At 54.9% G+C, this 23,940-nt stretch overlaps 2 protein-coding genes across 2 annotated transcripts in view; one reads left to right on the top strand and one right to left on the bottom strand.

Annotated features, from left to right (window-relative positions):
* The window catches only part of LOC133359919 (mucin-5AC-like), a 95,097-nt gene extending 74,720 nt beyond the window's left edge, over positions 1-20,377 (top strand). Inside the window, exons 56-64 of the mRNA XM_061578479.1 lie at positions 4,800-6,130; positions 6,801-6,841; positions 9,313-9,493; positions 13,584-13,694; positions 14,526-14,566; positions 15,790-15,915; positions 17,149-17,203; positions 18,511-18,631; positions 18,965-20,377. Coding sequence (XP_061434463.1) covers positions 4,800-6,130; positions 6,801-6,841; positions 9,313-9,493; positions 13,584-13,694; positions 14,526-14,566; positions 15,790-15,915; positions 17,149-17,203; positions 18,511-18,631; positions 18,965-19,229 — 2,272 coding nt within the window. The 3' untranslated portion in view covers positions 19,230-20,377. The remainder of the gene's footprint in view (positions 1-4,799; positions 6,131-6,800; positions 6,842-9,312; positions 9,494-13,583; positions 13,695-14,525; positions 14,567-15,789; positions 15,916-17,148; positions 17,204-18,510; positions 18,632-18,964) is intronic.
* The window catches only part of LOC133359975 (uncharacterized), a 341,563-nt gene that overhangs the window by 302,289 nt on the left and 15,334 nt on the right, over positions 1-23,940 (bottom strand). The gene's annotated exons all lie outside the window — the stretch shown is intronic.

Genomic DNA, 23,940 nt, shown 5'->3' with positions numbered 1-23,940 from the left:
GTCGCCTGTGGTGAGTGGCTGTAGGTGCGGGAGTTGCCTGTAGTGAGTGGCTGTAGGTGTGTGGGTGTCGCCTGTAGTGAGTGGTTGTAGGTGTCGCCTGTAGTGAGTGGTTGTAGGTGTGGGGGTTGCCTGTAGTGAGTGGCTGTAGGTGTGTGGGTGTCGCCTGTAGTGAGTGGTTGTAGGTGTCGCCTGTAGTGAGTGGTTGTAGGTGTGGGGGTTGCCTGTAGTGAGTGGTTGTAGGTGCGGGGGTCGCCTGTAGTGAGTGGCTGTAGGTGCGGGGGTCGCCTGTAGTGAGTGGTTGTAGGTGTGTGCGGGTCGCCTGTAGTGAGTGGTTATAGGTGTCGCCTGTAGTGAGTGGTTGTAGGTGTGCGGGGGTCGCCTGTAGTGAGTGGCTGTAGGTGTGTGGGTCTCCTGTAGTGAGTGGTTGTAGGTGTGCGGGTCACCTGTAGTGAGTGGTTGTAGGTGTGTGGGTCGCCTGTAGTGAGTGGTTGTAGGTGTGCGGGTCACCTGTAGTGAGTGGCTGTAGGTGTGTGCGGGTCACCTGTAGTGAGTGGCTGTAGGTGTGTGGGTCTCCTGTAGTGAGTGGCTGTAGGTGTGTGGGGGTTGCCTGTAGTGAGTGGCTGTAGGTGCGGGAGTCGCCTGTAGTGAGTGGTTGTAGGTGTGTGTGGGTCGCCTGTAGTGAGTGGTTGTAGGTGTGTGTGGGTCGCCTGTAGTGAGTGGTTGTAGGTGTGTGTGGGTCGCCTGTAGTGAGTGGTTGTAGGTGTGTGGGGGTCTCCTGTAGTGAGTGGCTGTAGGTGTGTGAGGGTCGCCTGTAGTGAGTGGCTGTAGGTGTGTGGGGATCTCCTGTAGTGAGTGGTTGTAGGTGTGGGGGTCGCCTGTAGTGAGTGGTTGTAGGTGTGTGTGGGTCGCCTGTAGTGAGTGGCTGTAGGTGTGTGTGGGTCTCCTGTAGTGAGTGGCTGTAGGTGCAGGGGTCGCCTGTAGTGAGTGGCTGTAGGTGTGTGGGGGTCGCCTGTAGTGAGTGGCTGTAGGTGCGGGGGTCGCCTGTAGTGAGTGGTTGTAGGTGTGTGTGGGTCGCCTGTAGTGAGTGGTTGTAGGTGTGTGCGGGTCGCCTGTAGTGAGTGGCTGTAGGTGTGTGTGGGTCGCCTGTAGTGAGTGGTTGTAGGTGTGGGTGGGTCGCCTGTAGTGACTGGTTGTAGGTGTGTGCGTCGCCTGTAGTGAGTGGTTGTAGGTGTGTGTGGGTCGCCTGTAGTGAGTGGTTGTAGGTGTGTGCGGGTCGCCTGTAGTGAGTGGCTGTAGGTGTGTGTGGGTCGCCTGTAGTGAGTGGTTGTAGGTGTGTGCGTCGCCTGTAGTGAGTGGTTGTAGGTGTGCGTGGGTCGCCTGTAGTGAGTGGTTTTAGGTGTGTACGGGTCGCCTGTAGTGAGTGGCTGTAGGTGCGTGTGGGTCGCCTGTAGTGAGTGGTTGTAGGTGTGTGCGGGTCGCCTGTAGTGAGTGGTTATAGGTGTGCGGGTCGCCTGTAGTGAGTGGTTGTAGGTGTGTGGGTCGCCTGTAGTGAGTGGCTGTAGGTGTGTGGGGGTTGCCTGTAGTGAGTGGCTGTAGGTGCGGGAGTCGCCTGTAGTGAGTGGTTGTAGGTGTGTGTGGGTCGCCTGTAGTGAGTGGTTGTAGGTGTGTGTGGGTCGCCTGTAGTGAGTGGTTGTAGGTGTGTGTGGGTCGCCTGTAGTGAGTGGTTGTAGGTGTGTGGGGGTCTCCTGTAGTGAGTGGCTGTAGGTGTGTGAGGGTCGCCTGTAGTGAGTGGCTGTAGGTGTGTGGGGATCTCCTGTAGTGAGTGGTTGTAGGTGTGGGGGTCGCCTGTAGTGAGTGGTTGTAGGTGTGTGTGGGTCGCCTGTAGTGAGTGGCTGTAGGTGTGTGTGGGTCTCCTGTAGTGAGTGGCTGTAGGTGCAGGGGTCGCCTGTAGTGAGTGGCTGTAGGTGTGTGGGGGTCGCCTGTAGTGAGTGGCTGTAGGTGCGGGGGTCGCCTGTAGTGAGTGGTTGTAGGTGTGTGTGGGTCGCCTGTAGTGAGTGGTTGTAGGTGTGTGCGGGTCGCCTGTAGTGAGTGGCTGTAGGTGTGTGTGGGTCGCCTGTAGTGAGTGGTTGTAGGTGTGTGCGTCGCCTGTAGTGAGTGGTTGTAGGTGTGGGTGGGTCGCCTGTAGTGACTGGTTGTAGGTGTGTGCGTCGCCTGTAGTGAGTGGTTGTAGGTGTGTGTGGGTCGCCTGTAGTGAGTGGTTGTAGGTGTGTGCGGGTCGCCTGTAGTGAGTGGCTGTAGGTGTGTGTGGGTCGCCTGTAGTGAGTGGTTGTAGGTGTGTGCGTCGCCTGTAGTGAGTGGTTGTAGGTGTGCGTGGGTCGCCTGTAGTGAGTGGTTTTAGGTGTGTACGGGTCGCCTGTAGTGAGTGGCTGTAGGTGCGTGTGGGTCGCCTGTAGTGAGTGGTTGTAGGTGTGTGCGGGTCGCCTGTAGTGAGTGGTTGTAGGTGTGTGGGTCGCCTGTAGTGAGTGGTTATAGGTGTGCGGGTCGCCTGTAGTGAGTGGTTGTAGGTGTGTGGGTCGCCTGTAGTGAGTGGCTGTAGGTGTGTGTGGGTCTCCTGTAGTGAGTGGTTGTAGGTGTGGGGGTCGCCTGTAGTGAGTGGCTGTAGGTGTGTGGGGGGTCTGTAGTGAGTGGTTGTAGGTGTGCGGGTCGCCTGTAGTGAGTGGTTGTAGGTGTGTGGGGGTCGCCTGTAGTGAGTGGCTGTAGGTGTGTCGGGGTCGCCTGTAGTGAGTGGTTGTAGGTGTGTGGGGGGTCTCCTGTAGTGAGTGGTTGTAGGTGTGCGGGTCACCTGTAGTGAGTGGTTGTAGGTGCAGGGGGTCGCCTGTAGTGAGTGGCTGTAGGTGTGCGGGGATCGCCTGTAGTGAGTGGCTGTAGGTGTGCGGGTCACCTGTAGTGAGTGGTTGTAGGTGCAGGGGGTCTCCTGTAGTGAGTGGTTGTAGGTGTGCGGGGATCGCCTGTAGTGAGTGGCTGTAGGTGCGGGGGTCGCCTGTACTTCTGCCTGTCATGGGGGCCAAGCGTCAATGGTTTTCTTGATAAATGACCACGTGTCTCACCACGTGGTTGCTCTGACTCGAACCAGTCTGATCCGGATTCAGTCTCCCTCGTGATTGATTGCGCAAGCTGGGTCAGACCATTTAATGATTTTCACTGGTGGAGGGGAATAAATAAATACAGATTGTACCACTAGCTAAGAAAATAAAAGGTTTGAATTAGCCAATCCTGGAGCTGGAATGAGTAGCTAGTGGTAATACAGGTCGGAACAACAGCTTCCACACTGCTGCCCACCAGGGATTACTTGTCTGTCTGTCTATCGTGCATGGCCCCGCCCCACCAGAGCCCTCCCATTGGCTCGGGGGTGCCGACCAATGGGAGCGGTGGGTTGGGGTTGGTAGAGGGGGGGGGGTTAGTGGTGGGGGGGGGGCACAGCCACGACTCGGACCAATGAGGAGACGGGGCGATGTTTCATTCACAAAATGGAACTGGGGGAGGGTGGCTCCATTCATAAAATGGAAGCCTTGAAAGGAAAAAAAGCGGATCTTTTTGCCTCGTGTTTCTTTCAACATTCACAGCCTGAAGGTGATTCAGTTTATGGGAGGGTGGGGAGGGGCTGTGTGGGGAGGGGAGGGTGGGGAGGGGCTGGGTGGGGAGGGTGGGGCTGGGTGGGGAGGGGAGGTTGGGGAGGGGCTGGTGGGGAGGGTGGGGCTGGGTGGGGAGGGGAGGGTGTGGAGGCTAGGGAGGGGCTGGGTGGGGTGGGGCTGGTCACCCCGTGGTGCCCTTATAAAACTCAACGTTTAACCTACACACGACACTGTACACGACACGATACACTACACTTATACAGGTAGGAACAACAGCTTCCACACTGCCCACCAGGGATTATTTGTCTGTCTGTCATGCACGGACGCGCTGTCCAACCCAGTTCCTACCTGCCCACTCCGAAGGAACGTGTTTATTATCGTCAGAGTTTTGTATTTTAAAGTGTCCTGGGATGATCTGCATGAGCCCGCTGTGTATTGCATTGAATGTATCAATATGGGTCATTCCATTTTCATGCGCTTCATCGGGGGAGGAATTCATCAATACGAATCATACCATTAAGTAAAATTAAAATGCAGTATATTGTTTAAATATGCCAAGCCTTGAGCTGAAATGATTGGGCAGTAATTTTATTAGTCAGAGTGTAATGTGAGGATATATCCGGCTCACTGACGTATCACAACTCGTCATGATGATTGGCTCTGCCGGTCCTGGTCTATAGCCAATGGGGGGAAGCCTAGGGGCGTGGCCCTGATGTAATGGAAAGGTGACAGCTGCAAGTAAAGGATTGGTTCTGCTGGCTTTGGCCAGAGCCAATGGGGAGAGGAGTCAGGGGCGTGACCCCGGGAGCCTACGAGGGAGCCTGGAATATTCCATGGAGGCTAACCAGGATTGGCGGAAACGTACCACGTGACCCGGGTATTAAATAGGGGTGGAGACGAACGACACGTGGTCAGAACGGGAACAAACAGAGGAAGGGGGCCACGCGGGAGCGGGGCTCCGGGTTGCCACGTGGCGGCGCGTCTCTCTCTCTATCTGTCTCTCTCACGCTGCCTGTCATCAGCATGAAGGAAAGCTGTAATGCAAGTTGAATAAAACACGGATTCCAGAAGTCGCCTCAACGAGCTTTATTACAAGAGAGTTTGTATTTTGAAGTGCCCCGCACAACTGAGCCCAAATGTTTATTGAATTGTTTCGCCCGTCTCTAGATCGCCGGGGGCCCCGGGCCTCACCAAGACGACCACCACGGTGGCCGGGCCCACTCCTGCCGCGTCCACGGAGCTCACCGTGAAGCCCGCCGAGTGGACGCCCTGGCTCAACGTGTCCGTGCCGACGCCGGACAACGAGGGGGACATCGAGACCATCGAGAGGATCAGGAACGCGGGCGTCGACGTCTGCTCGGAGCCCGTGGGCATCCAGTGCCAGGCCGTGATGTACCCCGGCCGCGACATCTCCACGCTGGGGCAGAAGGTGATCTGCGACCGTCTCATCGGCCTCATCTGCCGCAACGCCGACCAGAGCGGGAGCAGGCCGCTGTGTCTGGACTACACCGTCAAGTTCTTCTGTGGACCGGTGACCAGGCCGCCGCCGACGAGGCCGACCGCCGCGTCATCTTCCGTCGCTCCGGGAGTGTCGTTGAGCCCGGTTACGACTTCGCCTTCGTCGGACACGAACTCCACGGAGCCCGACATCAAGCCGGCCGAGTGGACGCGCTGGTTCGACGTGGACGCGCCCACGCCGGACAATGAGGGGGACATCGAGACCATCCAGAAGGTCAGGAGCACGGGCGTCAGCGTCTGCTCGGAGCCCGTGGCCGTGCAGTGCGAGGCCGTGATGTACCCGGGCCGGGACGTCGCCACGCTGGGGCAGAAGGTGATCTGCGACCGTCTCGTCGGCCTCATCTGCCGCAACGCCGACCAGAACGGGACCAGGCCGCTGTGCCTCAACTACGCCGTCAAGTTCTTCTGCGCCCCGCCGGCCAGGCCAAAGATGACGACGACGACGACGAGACCGACATCACCGTTCACGGCGGTCTCCCTCCCGGGAAGCGCGACGACCGACGCCAAGTGGAGCAGCAGCGGGGCGACTTCGCCGCAAACTCTCCACCCCGTCGCCACCCTCAGCCTGGGCTCCAGCCGCGTCACGACGGAGTCCGTCACGGCCCTGTCCGGGCCCTCTCCCTCCCTCCCCGCCCCGAGCGCGGAGACTCCTCCTCCGGCAGACGAGTGGACGCCCTGGCTCGACGTGGACTCGCCGACGCCGGACAACGGCGGCGACGTCGAGACGATCGAGAGGATCCGGAGCCGGGGGTTCGACGTCTGCGCGGAGCCGGTGGCCGTGCAGTGCCGGGCCGTGATGTACCCCGGCCGCGACGTCTCCACGCTGGGCCAGGCGGTCACCTGCGAGCGTCTCGTCGGCCTCGTCTGCCGCAATGCCGACCAGAGTGCCGCCAGTCCGCTGTGCCTCAACTACGCCGTTCGCTTCCTCTGCAGGGCCAAGTCCAATGTCACGACCACGACGCTGCCCGGCACGCCAGCAGGTTTGTTCGCAACACACGAGAGCTGCACTTTGATTAGCACAGTTGGCTACGTGCAACGGTGGTGGTTCCAGAGAAGTTTAACATTCTGCTGTACACTACACGCTACACTACTACACACTTATCTTTGTATAGGCGTAAAACTTTCGTGACTGCAGGAATTCTAATTCTTGGGTCGTTCGGTAAAGTCACGTAGATAGGTTCAAAGAAAATAACAGAAAATAACACAAGCGGTTGTCTTCCTGGGTGGTTGGGTCAGTGGTTAAGTGGGTGGTTGGGTGGGTGAGTGAATGAGTGGGTGGGTGGATGAGTGGGTGGGTGGATGAGTGGGTTGGTGGGTGAGTGGGTGGCTGGGTGGTCGGGCGGGCGGGTGAGTGATTGGGTGGGTGAGTGGTTGGGTGGTTGAGTCAGCGAGTAGTTGGGTGGTTGGGTAGTTGAGTGGGTGGGTGGTTGAGTGGGTGAGTGGGTGAGTGGATGGGTGGGTGAGTGGATGAGTGGGTGAGTGGGTGAGTGGTTGGGTGGGTGGGTGGGTGAGTGGATGAGTGGATGAGTCGGTGAGTGAATGAATGGATGAGTGGGTGGTTGTGCGGGGGGGGGATGTCCTGGGCTGGTGGGCTGGACGTGAGTGGGCCCCCGTTTGCCCCAGACGTGACCTCCCGTCTTTGTGTTGCAGCTTCAGCAGCCACGACTCTGTCTCCGGCGACGGTCTGCAAGGTGAGTGCCTGTGGGGACGTCACGCACACACAAACTAACGCACACACAAACTCACACACACACAAACTCACACATACACAAACTCACACACACAAACTCACACATACACAAACTCACACGCACAACAACAACAACGGCTGTTCCCCACCAGAAGTTCTACATATGTGTAATAATGGTCGTGGAAGCGACTTCTGGAATCCGGTCTTTATTTGTCTTTCGTTCACAACACTCCCATCTTACTCCTTCATGCTGCTGACAGACAGCGTGAGAGGGAGAGAGAGAGAGACACGCACGGCCACGTGGCAGCCTGGACCCCGCTCCAGCGTGGCCTCACCCTCCGTTCGTTCCAGATCTGACCACGTGTTGTTCGTCTCCACCCCTTTTAATACCCGGGTCACGTGGTACCTTTCCACCAATCCTGGTTAACCTCTATGGAATCTTCTAGACTCCATGGTACGTTCCCAGGACCACACCCCTGACTCGTCCCCCCATTGGCTGTGGCTAAAGCCAGCAGATCCAATCCTCTACTTACAGATGTCACCTTCCCATTACGTCAGGGCCACGCCCCTAGACTTCCCCCCATTGGCTATGGGCCAGGACCGGCAGAGCCAATCATCGTAACGAGGTGTGATCCATCAGCAACCCGGGTATATCCTCACATTACATATGTACACTACACACCACACTACGATGAAGTACACTACACACCACACTACGATGAAGTACACTATACACCACACTACGATAAAGTACACTATACACCACGGCCGTAGCCATGGAGTCAACATTGGGGGGGACCAAATCTTCGAGGGTGTCTGGGGGTCTCAACCCAGAAAAATATCTAAATCTGAAAACTCATTTCCTGCCGAAAATATTTGAAAATTCACTAACACATGTCTAATAATGTCTAATAGTGTGTTGTATTACATTGCTCTGTTTTTACTTTTTTATCATTTCTTGTTTCATTGTATGCAATGGCAGAGATTAGGGATTAATAAAGTACAACCATAACCACAATCACATAAGCATCAATCTATGCATTGATTTACGGGTACCCGATTGCGACATCTGGGATGAAGCCATGTTGCAGGCGCGGGTGGGTTGATTCTAGGAACTTAAATTGTGAGAAGAGACAAGACGTTGGGAAATGAGTGACAAACGGTGACTCACCAGTGACTCACGGCCTACCCGTACCCGTACCTGGCCGCACCAGGGTCGCAAACGGCTATCCGTACCCGGCCGGGTACGGGTAGCCGGGTATCGGGTAGGGTACGGGTATCGGGTACCCAGTTGCGACCTCTGGCGCAGTGAGGTTGCAAATGAATACTGCAGAGCGGAGAGGCGTAAGGCGGTGCAGCGTCTTCCCCAAGTCTTCCCCAAAGCGGCGGTGGTGTATAGCCACTCTGCACTCTCGCTCGAGCTCTTACATTGGTTCCGTGCGGATTAACCGCCACGCCGTCTCGTAACTCTCAGTTGCTGCAGCTGCTTTTCTTCATTTTGAGTTCATCTCACGCATTCTTCACCACACGTACCTGAGTTGACGCAATCACACCCCGATTCGCTCACGGTCATCGGAGATGACCGTTGGCCTAGGCTAATGAACGGTAAACGGATATTCTAGATGTGAAGCCTTCGTGACTGCAAGGATTCATACTCTTGGGTTTTTTTGGTAAAGTCACGTAGGTAAAAAAAATACAAATGAATCAATTAATTGATTTATTTTTATTTTTCGATTTAAAGCTTTCGTGACTGCAGGGATTCATCTTCTTGGTTCTTTCGGTAAAGTCACGTAGAAGGGAAATAATAAAATAATAAAAATAAAACATAATAAAATACAATTCTCACGACGTTTCGGCCACAACGGACGGCTGCTTGCGTTGTGGCCGAAACGTCGTGAGAATGATTTTATTATGTAAAATTTTTATTATTTTATTATTTCCCTTCTACGTGACTTTACCAAAAGAACCAAGAAGATGATTTTTATTTTTCGGAAGCTGCCGCTTTCTGTTAACAACTGACGTTCAAATGTTCCATGGTGTTCATGATACACAATGGCGATGCAGTAAAATGTCCCGTGAGTTTAACAACGGGGTGTGGTTAGCGGGAGGGTAGATATTCCATCGAAATTAAAGAATCGTAGACAAGTCCAGGACGTATCGTAGAGGGATTCGATGCGGGGCAGCGATGGGAAATGGACCGAGTGATGATAGGGTTGTAGGGGAGGCGACAAACTACGTGCGGCTGTGGGATTCTGTCGTTGATTTGGGGGGTTACGGATCGTTCGTGGGGAACCCGTCCGTAACCCGGGGACTGTCTACACTATAGACTACTACACTATACTATACACTACTATACACTACACTACTATACACTACACTATACACTACACTACACTACACACTATACACTACACACTATACACTACACTATACACTACTACACCACTACACCCTCCACCTTGCCGCTGCCAGGAGTTGGAGAGGCCTGTGACGCCGTGCGTGTCGCTGTTCGTCGACTCGTGCACGGGGGCCCAGCGAGCCGTCACCGCGGCCTGCGACCAGAGCGCCGCCGCCGGCAAGGAGTGCCCCAAGCGCGGATCCTTCGCCGTCGCCACCACGCGGCCCGGAGAGTGCTGCCCGCACTACCAGTGTGGTACGCACTGTCTGTGTGTGTCTCTGTGTGTGTCTGTGTGTCTGTGTGTGTGTGTCTGTGTGTGTGTCTGTGTGTCTGTGTGTGTGTGTCTCTGTGTGTGTGTCTGTGTGTGTGTCTGTGTGTGTGTCTGTGTGTGTGTCTGTGTCTGTGTGTGTGTGTGTCTGTGTGTGTGTCTCTGTGTGTGTGTGTGTCTGTGTGTGTGTGTGTGTCTCTGTGTGTGTGTGTGTGTCTGTGTGTGTGTGTGTCTCTGTGTGTGTGTGTGTCTCTGTGTGTGTGTGTCTGTCTGTGTGTGTTTGTGTGTGTGTATCTCTGTGTGTGTGACTCTGTGTGTGTCACTCTGTGTGTGCGTCTGTGTGTGTCTGTGTGTCTAATTAATAAGCTTGTTCCGGAGGCCCCGGGGGGACAGGCGTTGATGACGTCTCCTGGCCAAACCCCATTTGGCGGAGCCAGGAGATTGAATCTTTACCCTCGGGGCTCCTCCACAAACAACAAAAAGTCACTACGGAATGTTCGAATGCTCATTGCGGAGGAGAGGCTGCCACTCCTCTGTCGGGAGCTGGACCGGTACTGCCTGGATCTCTGTGGCATTCAGGAGGTCTGGTGGACCGGCTCTGGCTTCTGTCACCATGAGGGGTGGACAGTCCTCTACTCGGGGCAGGAGACTGCCAAACAACAGGGAGTTGCTCTTCTTCTGAATAAAAGAATGAAGGGGGCGTGGGAGCGTGGCGGTGAGGTGTGGGAAGCTACTTTGGGCTCGCCTTCCCATCAACCAGAGGCGAGGAGTGGTGGTCGTGGTTACTTATGCCCCCACCAAAGACGAACATCCGTTGAAGGATGCAGGTAAGGCCGATGAGTCAGATGCCTTCTATGACCTCCTGTCACTGGTGCTGGCTAAAGTGGCCCCTCGGGATAGAATGATCTTATTGGGTGACTTCAATGCCCGAGTTGGTCATGATGCTGGCACCTGGTCTGGAGTGATTGGAAGGCATGAGCCAGATCAGCTCAATAACAATGGTAGGAGGCTGCTAGATTTGTGTGCAGCCCATGGGTTTGTAATTACCAACAAGCTGTTCCGGCATCGGCGCATCCACACAACATCATGGATGCATGCCGGGTCCAAGCAAGAACATCTGCTGGACTACATAGTGACAGAACAGCGGATGCGGGCCCATGTCCTTGACACCAGTACCTACCGTGGAGCTGATCTGCCCTCTGACCATCGACTAGTCATCTGTAAGATGCGCCTGCCATTCTTCCACTCCGGTGGTGGGTGTACACCCAGGACCCCATTCCAACCTAAGGTGGCCTGGTCTCGGGTAGCTGATGAAAGTTGCAAGTGTGAATTTCATCATCGCTTGCGGCTGGGGTTGGCATCGTCCCCCACTCCTCCAGATGTTGAGGGTAAATGGGTGAGGTTTAGGACTGTGACTCAGGCAGCTGCAATGGTGGCTTTGGGTACGCGGTCCAGACCTCCCCAGAGACCCTGGCTGACAGAGGAGGTGTTCAGGATGGCTGAGAAAAAGCGACAGGCCCACTCTAATCGTCTACAGCATCTCACATCAGAGAATGAGGAGGTTTACCGCAGCCTTCGCTCGGAGGTTCGGAGAGCCGTGAGGTGCTGCAAGGATGGGTGGTGGTCGTGGGTTGCTGAGGAGATGGAGTCTGCCTCAATGGCCCGCCATCACAATCCCTATTTAACTCCATTAAAAAAGGAACCTGCAGCATCACACCTATTATCATCATGATGGGAAAAAACGGTGATCCAATCTCCGACCCCCAGGAACAGGTTTGCAGATTTGCTGAGCATTTCTGTGAATTCCCTGGGGAGGGGAAATCTCTCAGCCTGGAAAACATCATGGCACAAAGTTGGGATAACCCTGCTGAGGCTGCGGTGCCTCAAATATTTGAAGAAGTCACTCCCTGTGAGTGGCTGGCTGAGGTACCATCTGTTGAGGAAGTACTGAAGGCGATCCGGAGTCTGAGACCAGGAAAGGCACCGGGCAGAGATGATTCCCCAAGCGAAATGCTGAGGGAAGATGGCGTTTGTGTACAGACTGCCGTACATAACATGATAACAACAGTCTGGACCACTGGACGGGTTCTGCAGGATTGGAAGGATGCCCTTGTGGTCCCCCTCTTTAAGAAGGGAGACCGCACAGACTGTAACAACTACAGGGGCATCTCACTCCTCAGTGTGTCGGGAAAGGTCCTGGCAAGGATTATTCAAAATCGCCTTGCTAGGCACGCTGAGGAGAGGCTTGTGGAGCCCCAATGTGGTTTCAGGAAAGGACGGTCCTGCACAGATGCCATATTTTCTGTCTGTTTGCTACAGCAGAGGTGTAGGGAATTCCAACAAGACCTACATCTCTGCTTTAAGTGACCTGGTCAAGGCCTATGATACCATCAGTAGGCTTGGGCTCTGGGTTGTTCTTCGTGCTTTCTGAGTCCCTGACCCTCTGCTCACGATCATTAAGGACCTTCATGATGGTGAGCGGGCCCGGGTAAAACTACGTGGCCGGGAGTTGGAGCCATTCCCTATACACCTTGCGGTGCAACAGGGATGTCCTCTGGCTCCCACATTATTTAACATATTTTTCAACCACGTAGTTCGTGAAGCCTTTGATGGCTGTACTAGAGGAATTTCTATTTGGTAAAGATACAATGGGAGGCTGATCGATGCCCGGGTACAGTCAAGGGATGGCTCTCTATTGGTCAACCATGTTACATATGCCGATGATCTGGTAATTGCCGCTCACTCAGAGGAGGAGTTGGAGCTCCTGCTGCTGAACCTGGAGTGTGCCACTAAGAGGTGGGGCCTTACCATCAGCCCCACCAAAACTAAGCACCTGCCTGGGTATTTTGTACCATCGGGCAACCCACCCCCACAACTCCCAATTGGTGATGGGGCAGTTGTGGAGAGAGTGGAGAGTTTCCCATACCTGGGCAGTGCGCTCCGGTTTGACAGCAGATGCCTCACTCCGAATCAGTAGAGCGGCATTTTCTTTTCATTGGTTGCGTAACACTGTGTGGAAGCTACCTGGTCTGTCGCTCCGCACGAAGCTTCAAGTCTTCTCAGCCACGGTCATTGCATCCCTTCTCTACGCTTGCGAAACGTGGACCCCCCTAATAGAGCATCTTCGCAGATTGGAAACATTTAGGCTGGCCTGCCTACGATCCATCCTGGGTTTAGCCAGGCTTGGATTGTATGATGAGCTCACAAATCCTAAAAGATCTGGGCAAAGTCCCATCGGTGAGCTCTTCCGGTGGGCAAGGCTGCGTTGGCTGGGTCATGTAGCCCGCATGCCCAGCCACCGCATGCTTTAACAGCTTTTGTTCGGCCGGATCGAGGGGGCTAAATGGGCGCGGCACGGGCTAGAGAAGAGATGGCCTGATTCGGTACGGGAGGATGTGGAGCTGAGTGGACTTCCTCATGACTGGTACCAGCGGTGTCAAGATCGGCCTCTGTGGAGGAGGCTCGTGAAGGACGCTACTGGGCAGTTGGAGGCAGTCGACCTCCAACAACAACGAAGGGCAGAGGAGCGACGCTCACAACAACGAGCGGAGCACCGGGTGGCTAAAGCACAGCAAGTTGGCACAGTAGGGGGCACAGGTGGTGCATCGGCCAGTCATCTCAGTCAGTCAACCCGTGGCACCTGGGTCTGCCCCGTGACCTCCTGCCAGCGGGCGTTCGACACTTCACGTGGCCTCAACGTGCACATAGCCTGGCACAAGCCCCATCGTGATGTCGGCGCCACTTAGTGGCGAATGGCGGTTGTTGTTGTTGTGTGGAGAGCGGCAATGTAGCGGTTAGCGCGCTGTACTATGGACCTGGCAACCCGAGTTCGATTCCTGCTCCCGACCAACACGTTTATTTGAACCGGTCCTGGGCCTCCTCTAGGTCGACTAAGATGAGTACCTGGTGCGGTGTGTAAACATCGCCACTGGTGAAAGAAAGGCAGTCAGGCGTTGTGCTGGCCACCCACCCCCTCATTATCCGTGCCAGCCTTCATAGTTGATCGCTAACAGCACTTGCCCCAACAGTCAGTTGAGGCTATACGGGGGATCTTTGTCTGTGTCTGTGTGTGTGTAGTTTGTCCGGAGGACTGTGCGGTGCCGGCGTGTTCGCCGGGCAGCGTTCTCATGGAGCTCATGGAGAGCAGCGCTCAGAGCAGCTGCTGCCGCAACTACGAGTGTGTGCTTCGTAAGGGACTCACTCAGCCACTCGCTCAGCCACTCGCTCACTCAGAGACTCACTCAGCCACTCACTCAGCCACTCGCTCACTCACTCGCTCAGCCACTCACTCACTGAGCCACTCACTCACTGAGCCACTCGCTCACTCAGCCAATCGTTCACTCACTCAGAGACTCACTCAGCCACTCACTAACTCAGCCCCTCACTCACTCAGCCACTCGCTCAGCCACTCGCTCACTCAGAGACTCACTCAGCCAATCACTCAGCCACTCGCTCACTCACTCACTCGCTCAGCCACTCACTCACTGAGCCACTCACTCACTCACTCACTGAGCCACTCGCTCACTCAGCCAATCGTTCACTCACTCAGACACTCACTCAGCCACTTACTCAGCCACTCGCTCATTCAGCCACTCACTCACTCAGCCACTCGCTCACTCAGCCACTCACTCACCTTGCCACTCACTCCCTCAGCCACTCGCTCACTCAGCCACTCACTCACTCAGCCACCAGCTCACTCACACAGTCACTCATTCAGCCACTCACTCACCCTGCCACTCACTCAGCCACTCGCTCACTCAGCCACTCACTCAGCCACTCACTCACACAGTCACTCGCTCACTGAGCCACTCACTCAGCTACTCACCGACACACTCACTTATTGACCCACGTAATCACTCACACAGCCACACTCATTCACACACTCACTGACCCAGGCACCTAAACACCTACCTAGCTACCCACTCACCACTCACTCACCCGCTCACCTATGGCGCAGTGGCTGTGTGGTTCTTTGGCGGTGACTGTCCGTGGTGGTGTCGTGTGTGTGGCGTGTCACAGAGCCTTCTCCGACATGTGAATACAACGGCAAGATGTACCAGGTGAGACTCACTCATCCACTCACTCACCAACTCACCCACTTGCCTTTCCACCCACTCACTCATCCACTCACCAACTCACCCACTTGCCTTCCCACCCACTCACTCATCCACTCACTCACCAACTCACCCACTTGCCTTCCCACCCACTCACTCTCTCAACCACCCACTCAGCAACTCAACCATTTTCCTTCTCACTCACCCACTCATCCACCCACCCACTAACTCACCCACTCGCCTTCCCACTCACTCACCAACTCACCAAATCGCCTTCCCACTCACCAACTCGGCTTGCCACCCACTAACTCACCCACTCACCCACTGTTGTGTAGTTTCATGTCCTTCCCCCCCCCCCCGTACCTCCAATTAGCGCGGTTGGATACGTACGGTGGTGCGAAATAAGTTCAACACACACACATACACACACACATACACACACGTACACACACACATACACACACGTACACACATACACACACGTACACACACATACACACACACACGTACACACACACACGTCCACACGTACACACACACGTACACACACACGTACACACACTTACACACACACTCACACACATATACACGTACACACACACACACGTACACATGCACACGTACAAACACACACAAGTCCACACACACACGTCCACACGTACATACACACGTACACACACACGTACACACACTTACACACACACGTACACACACACGTACACACACACACACGTGTACACACACACACGTCCACACACACACGTCCACACTAAGGGCCCCAGCAGTCTGTTGAAAGGCAACCCGCTGGTGACTGTGTCTCAGAGGTCGCAACTGGGTACCCGATACCCGTATCCGACCCGATACCCGGCTACCCGATACCCGGCCGGGTACAGGTACGGGTACCCGTTTGCGACCCTGGTGCGGCCGGGTACGGGTAGACCGTGAGTCATTGGTGAGTCACCGTTTGTCACTCATTTCCCAACGTCTTGTCTCTTCTCACAATTCAAGTTCCTAGAATCAACCCACCCGCGCCTGCAACATGGCTTCATCCCAGAGGTCGCAATCAGGTACCCGATACCCGTACCCTACCCGTACCCGGCCGGTTACGGGTAGGGTACGGGTAGGGTACGGGTACGGCCGGGTACGGGTACCCGTTTGCGATCCTGGTGCGGCCGGGTACGGGTAAGGAATCAAAACCCGTTTGCGACCTCTGCTGTGTCCGTGTGCAGGTTGGGGATCAGTGGAGCAAGGACAACTGCTCCTTCCTGGAGTGTGCTGAGTCACAGGGCTCCGCGTTGCTGAGCGAGCACCGCATCACCTGCCTGGAGCCCCAGTACCCACACACCTGTGCAAATGTGAGCCACTCACTCACTCAGCCACTCGCTCACTCACACACTCAGCCACTCACTCACTCACTCAGCCACTCACTCACTCAGCCACTCACTCACACACTCACTCACTCAGCCACTCACTCACTCAGCCACTCGCTCACTCAGCCACTCGCTCACACACTCACTCACTCAGCCACTCACTCACTCACACACTCACTCATACACTCACTCACTCATACACACACACTCACTCATACACTCACTCACTCATACACACATACTCACTCATACACTCACTCACTCATACATTCACTCATACACTCACTCATACACTCACTCACACACTCACTCATACACTCACTCACTCATACACTCACTCACTCAGCCACTCACTCACTCAGCCACTCACTCACTCAGCCAGTCACTCACTCACTCAGCCACTCACTCACTCAGCCACTCACTCACTCACTCAGCCACTTTCTCATACACTCACTCATACACTCACTCACTCATACACTCACTCACTCACGCATACACTCACTCATACACTCACTCACACACTCACTCATACACTCACTCACTCATACACTCACTCACTCAGCCACTCAGCCACTCACTCACTCAGCCACTCACTCAGCCACTCAGTCACTCAGCCACTTTCTCATACACTCACTCATACACTCACTCACTCATACACTCACTCACTCAGCCACTTTCTCATACACTCACTCATACACTCACTCACTCACTCAGACACTCACTCACTCACTCAGCCACTTTCTCATACACTCAGCCACTTTCTCATACTCTCACTCACTCACTCAGCCACTCACTCACTCAGCCACTCACTCACTCACTCAACCACTTTCTCATACACTCACTCACTCAGCCACTCACTCACTCACTCAGCCACTTTCTCATACACTCACTCATACACTCACTCACCAGATCACCTGCCTGGAACCCTGATGATGATGGCCCTGATAATGATGATGATGGTGCTGATGATGATGATGATGGTGCTGATGATGATGGTGCTGATGATGATGATGATAATGGTGCTCATGATGATGGTGCTGATAATGATGATGGTGCTGATAATGACGATGGTGCTGATGATGATGATGGTGCTGATAATGATGACCCTGATGATGATGATGGTGCTGATGATGATGATGGTGCTGATGATGATGATGGTGCTGATGATGATGATGGTGCTGATGATGATGATGGTGCTGACGCTGTCCCTGCTGCTAGGTGAGCGTGGTCTATGATGTCCACGGGTGCTGCATCACCTACAAGTGCAACGATGGTAAATTCACACTGACATCGCACTGACTCACCCTCACCGCGTGTCTGCGTGTGTCTGCGTGTGTCTGTGTGTCTGTGTGTGTCTGTGTGTGTGTCTGCGTGTATGTCTGTGTGTGTGTCTGTATGTGCGTGGTGTGTGTGTGTGCGCGTGTGTGTCTGTGTGTGTGTCTGTGTGTGTGTCTGTGTCTTTGTGTGTGTCTGTGTGTGTCTGTGTGTGTCTGTGTGTCTTTGTGTGTTTGTGTCTGTGTGTGTGTGTGTCTGTGTGTGTGTCTGTGTGTTGTGTGTGTATCTGTGTGTGCGTGTGTGTCTGTGTGTGTGTCTGTGTGTGTGTCTGTGTGTGTGTCTGTGTGTGTCTATGTGTGTGTCTGTGTGTGTCTATGTGTGTCTGTGTGTGTGTCTGTGTGTGCGTGTGTGTCTGTGTGTGTGTCTGTGTGTGTGTCTATGTGTGTCTGTGTGTGTATGGGGAGCGGTGGTGTAGTGGTTAGCGCTTCGCTGCGCTACGAACTCAGCGACCCGAGTTCGATTCCCGCTCACGGCCAACACCGTCAGTGACGATTATCTGAACCGGTCCTGGGCCTCCCCTAGGTCGACTCAAATGAGTACCTGTTGCAGTGTGTAGTAAACATCGCCACTGGGGGAGACAAAGGCGGCCGGGCGTGGTGCTGGCCACCCACCCCCTCGTGTGCCACAGTGCCGGTAGCCTTCATAGGCGCTCCTACTCGCTACTAACAGCACTTGCCCCTACAGCCCTGTTAGAGGCTACACGGGAGACCTTTGTCTTTGTGAGTGTGTGCGAGTGTGTGTGAGGATGCTGGCTAACAGCACTTGCCCCAACAGTCTGCTGGGGCTACACGGGGGATCTTTGTGTATTACTGCTGCTGCTCGCTACTTAGCAGCACTTGCCCCTACATCCCTGTTAGAGGCTACCTGGGATTACTATATCTCTGTCTACCCCCCCACCCCCACTACACCCCACCCCCACCACACCCCACTACCCCCCACCCCCACTACCCCCCACCACACCCCACCCCCCACTACCCCCCACCCCCACTACCCCCCACTACCCCCCACCCCACTACCCCCCACCACACCCCACCCCCACTACCCCCCACCCCCACTACCCCCCACCACACCCCACCCCCACCCCCACTACACCCTACCACTACCCCCCCCACCACCCCCACTACCCCCACTACACCCCACCCCCACCCCCCACCCCCACTACACCCCCACTACCCCCCCCTACCCCCACTACCCCCACCCCCACTACCCCCACCCCCACTACACCCCCCCCACTACCCCCCCTAGAAGCCCCCCAGGAGATCTGCCAGCCCCAGCGCGTGTGGACGCTGGTCAGCGTGGGCGGCTGCAGCAGCGAGGGGCCCGTGGAGGTCACCAAGTGTGTGGGGACCTGCAGCTCGAGCAGCCTGTGAGCGCAACGGAGACGTCACACCGTCACCGTGGTTACACCGTCACCGTAGTTACACCGTCGCCTTGGTTACACCGTCACCGTGGTTATACCGGCGCCGTGGTTACACCGTCACCATGGTTACACAGTTACCATGGTTACACCGTAACCGTCGTTACACCATCACCGTGGCTACATCGTCACCGTGGTCACACCGTCACCATGATTACACCATCACCATTATTAACACCAACCACCCTCACACCCACTTTCTACCGGCAGCACTTGCCCCCGACAGCCCTGCCGCTAGAGGCTACCTGGGGGCCGACCTTTACCTTCTGACCTTCGTTGCAGGCCGAACCCGTGGTCCTCCTCCTCCTCCTCGGTCTCCACGGCGACCGCCGCTCCACCTCAGCTGTGGCGCAGCAGCTGCTCCTGTTGCCGGGAGACGAGCGGCTCCGGCTACGTCACCGGCACCGCCACCGCCACCATCACCGGCACCGCCACCGCCGCCTTCGTGTCGGTGCCGCTGCTGTGCCCCAACGGCACAGCGCTGAGCGCCAGCGTGGCCGTCGCTCAGCGCTGCCGCTGCGTCGTCGCCGACTGCCCCGCGCCGTGAAATGTGACCTCGTGACCCCGTGAGCCCGCGACCCCGCGACGTGACCCCGCCCACCGTGACCTAAGCACGACCACGCCCCCCTCGTGACCTCTGAGCGACACACACACCAGCCCCGTGACCTCTGAGTGACCCACAAACACACTAGCCACGTGACCTCTGAATGACCCCCACACACTCACACCACCGCCGTGACCTCTGAGTGACCCACACACACTCACACTCTCCCCGTGACCCACACCACCACCACCACCGATCTGACATGTGTGCGTCTCTGTGTGTGCGTCTGTGTGTGCGTGCGTGTGACGACGAGGTGATCTTGGCGATTACGATGAGTGCGCGTGCGTGTGTGCGTGTGTGTGTGCGTCTGTGTGTGTGCATCTGTGTGTGTCTGTGTATGTGCGTCTGTGTGTGTGCGTCTGTGTGTGTGTCTGTGCTGTGTGTGTGTGCGTCTGTGTGTGTGTGTCTGTGCGTGCGTGCGACGACGAGGTGATCTTGGCGATCACGATGAGCGTGTGTGTTCCAGACTGTGGCTCTTTTCATTCAGTCAGTCATTCACTCATCAAGTCAGTCCACTCGTGACATCAGTCACTCACTTGTCCATCCATTCATTCACTTGTCCACTCACTCATCCATTCAGTCACTTGTCCACTCACTCGTTCATTCAGTCACTTGTCCACTCACTCGTTCATTCAGTCACTTGTCCACTCACTCGTCCATTCAGTCACTTGTCCACTCACTCGTTCATTCAGTCACTTGTCCACTCACTCGTCCATTCAGTCACTTGTTCACTCGTCCATTCAGTCACTTGTCCCCTCACTCGTCCATTCAGTCACCCATGAACCCGCGATGCCCCGCCGTGAAGCCACGTGTTGGAGAGTTACACTCACCACAACCACAACCACTGCAGCACAACCACAACCACCACCGCAGCACAACCACCGCACAACAAACACCACCACCACCGCACCACAACCACCATCACCGCTGCTACCATCATCAATGCCACCTCCACCACCAACGCCGCTTTCATCACTGGCGCAGTGCCAATACCGACACCACCACCGCCACCCCCGTGTGTGTCTCTGTGTGTCTCACTGTGTCTCACTGTGTGTCTCTGTGTGTCTCTGTGTGTCTCAGAGTAACAATAAACGTCGCTTCCATTGCATCTCACCGACTCGGCTGTGAATTCATTCCCACGTGCACCGGTGCGTCTCGCGATGCCTGCGGCTCTCTGCAGCTCTCTGTGTGTCTCTGTGTCTCTGTGTGTCTCTGTGTGTCTGTGTATCTCTGTGTGTGTCTCTGTGTGTCTGTGTGTCTCTGTGTGTGTCTCTGTGTGTGTGTCTGTGTGTCTCTGTATGTCTGTGTGTCTCTGTGTGTGTCTCTGTGTGTTTCTGTGTGTCTGTGTGTCTCTGTGTGTCTCTGTGTGTCTCTGTGAATCTCTGTGTATCTCTGTGTGTCTCTGTGTGTCTCTGTGTATCTCTGTGTGTCTCTGTGTCTCTGTGTGTGTGTCTCTGTGTGTCTCTGTGTGTCTCTGTGTCACTGTGTGTCACTGTGTGTCTCTGTGTCTCTGTGTGTGTGTCACTGTGTGTCTCTGTGTGTCTCTGTCTCTGTGTGTGTGTCTCTGTGTGTCTCTGTGTCACTGTGTGTCACTGTGTGTCTCTGTGTGTCTCAGAGTAACACTAAACGTCGCTTCCATTGCATCTTACCGACTCGGCTGTGACATGTGAGTGTGGCCATTGGAACGACGGCGTAGGCAATGAGCAAGGCGTGTGGGAGCCACGTAGAGCAGCCAGTCTTCCACGAGACCACGTGGCCGGGCCCCCCAGGGGAGGTGCACACACCCCCCCTGGAGGCCCTGGGGAACCAGAAGCGGCCCAAGAACAGGAGGAGCAGGAGTAGCTGACGTACGCTCCACTCCTCCCCCCCCCCCCAGTCCACAGCCGGTCGGCACAACCGGCGACTCCAAGGTGCCAGGTAGATACTGCCTCCCGTGACGAGAAACACAAACCCTCCTGAGGCATCACTCCATGAACACTCGCCTTGGCTCGTCGGACACGACAGCCGCTCGGCCCCTGGGTAGTGGGGGAGATGAGGGGATTCCGGCCGGCGCGAGAGAAGAGAAAAAAATAACAACAAACAAATTCAGACGCGTTTAGATGCACAACCAGCACGGCGACGAAACCAAATATGTCCCCCTTCACCCACACAACACGGATGGCAGGTTCCCCGACCCCCAGCTGCCGTTCCATCCACTAGGTGGTGATAGAGCGAGAACTGACGAGCTGCCGAGCGCTCGCGCACTCACACGCCCAAATGCGGACGTCTTTCCGACACCCGGGGTCGAGACGTCATGCGTCAGAGCCAACCCACGTCCTGGGGCGAAGAAGTCGCGCTTCAGGGACGCCCCCCAGGATCTGCATTTTAGTTACAGAAAATAGTTCGGCGTGAAAATTGGCCTCAATGGCGGCAGCACGCGCGATCCGCATCCCCGCGACCTCACGCGCTTGCATAAAATGGCGGCTGCATGCGCAAGCCGCATCTCCGCAGTTTCCCGCGCTTGTATAAAATGGCGGCCGCAGGCGCGAATCGCATCCCCGCGGCCTCACGCGCTCGCACAAAATGGCAGCCGTACACTCGCAAACTGCATTTCCGCAGTGTCCCGCGCTTGTACAAAAATGGCGGCCGCAGCGCGGTTTCCCGCGCTCGCACAACTTGGCAGCCCTCCCTGGAAGGCCAACCCGGACATCTCCTGCCACTCGGTATCACGCCACGCCTTTCCGACGCGCACGCGTCGGACGTATCAGGGGAATTTTAACCGAGTCTCTCTCCAAGACTCGCGTCGCAGCACACGGCTGTACCGACCGAGCTGAGAAGACCCATCACTCACTCGCTGCACAACATGCACCCTAACAACTGAGGGATGCAGTCCCAATGTAACGGGACAACTTCACATGAACACGACGAATCTCCAACTCACTGTTTCAACGCGCCTCGGAGTGTCTCGATCTCCGGGCCGTCAGGTCAAGTCGTCAGCCATAGCATGACGGGACCACAACTCTCGTGTTAGACACGCAACACTCACTGGGCCATCCTGGTCAGCATCTGTGCCCCAGCCAGCACCACAATTCCAAATCCCTGGCAGCATGTCACCATCTCAATTTAAATGCTCCATACCAATGACGGCAGAGCCACAAGCCATGCCCCACACAATCGCAATTTCACACCATCACAACACACACAATTTGAAACACATTCTTGCGGAGGGGAGCTGGTAGGAACGTTGGGTTGCTCGGTCAATGGCCAGGGTCAACGGCGGCGTGGTGTATTCCGCAAATATGCCCGACTGTGCAAGTCTGCAGAGCGTTTCTGAGGTCGTGGGGTCGAGGAGAAATCCCTCGATCCAAATAACTTCACGGGGTCAAGGTGCGGGGCATGCAGTGCCTCAATAACACTGGTCAACACACTTTTTCTGGCATCAGGTATTCCAACGGTTTTAAGGTAATTTTAAATCTGGCATCAGTTTTTGTCCATCACATCAGGTTTTTGAGATATCAAATATTTCATTTTCAATCAAAACCGCAGAAGAAAAATATTAGATAAATGTGGATATCTACATAAAATGATATTATAAACACACTATCCTAAAAATACAGCACCATATTTTAATTTTAACACTAAAGCAGTCACTGACTCGCAACAACTTGCAATCATAAGTGACAGAGTTAATTTCGGGTAAAATCAATGAAAATGGGGTATGCCGATAGCATAAAATGAGATGTGATGGAGCAAATCTGAGATCAGCTTTGGAATCAGTACCCTGAAATTAGTCTAAAACAGCTGCAAAAGTCCAGGCCAGAAAAAAATGTTTTTTGTTGTTGACCAGTGGTATTGGAGAAAGTGGACAACCCCATTCCGAGTGGTTGGTTGAGGTGCCATCTGTTGAGGAAGTCTGAGGGGCGATCTGGAGTCTTGAGATCAGGAAAAGGGCCGGGCAGAGATGATCCCCCAAGTAAACTGATGGAGGTTGGTGTCTGTGTGCAGACTGCCTTATATGACATCGTAACTATGAAAAGATAAGAACAGGTTTTTCATATTCTTTGGGTCTTTCGGCAAAGTCAATAAAAATAAAGAACCACGACGTTTCGATCGCAACACAAGCGGTCGTCTATCTCCGTGACTTCACCGTAAGACCCAAAGAATATGAATTCCTGCAGCCACGAAAGCTTTAAGTCAATAAAGAATAAAACAGCTGTCTTCTTTGGTTCTTTCGGTAAAGTCACGTAAAATGGAAATAATGAAATAATAAAAATAAAACAATTAAATAATTCTCACGACGTTCCTGTTCTCCACCTGAGGACGGCTGCTTGCGTTGTGGCCGGAACGTCGTGAGAATTATTTTATTGATTAATTTTTATTATTTCATAATTTCCATTCTACGTGACTTTACCGAAAGAACCAATAATATGAATTCCTGCAGCCACGAAAGCTTTAAGTCAATAAAGAATAAAACAGCCGTGTTAAGACGTTCAAACACCAAATATAAATCTTTTGTAAGGAATGATGTCTGTGTTAACCACGCGGATGTGATGCCGCCGCCGCGAAGCCGTTCGGCAGGCGCCAAATCCCCGACCTCGCCACCACCAAGCAACGGAGCCGACCCCGCGTCCCCCTCACCTCACCTCACATGAACACACCCGCACTCATTTCTCCC

The sequence above is a fragment of the Lethenteron reissneri genome, chromosome 66 (genome assembly GCF_015708825.2).
Source record: "Lethenteron reissneri isolate LAM-NWPU_2019-01 chromosome 66, ASM1570882v1, whole genome shotgun sequence".
NCBI classification, from domain to species: Eukaryota; Metazoa; Chordata; class Hyperoartia; order Petromyzontiformes; family Petromyzontidae; genus Lethenteron; species Lethenteron reissneri.
This window is presented reverse-complemented; position numbering and strand designations above follow the sequence as displayed.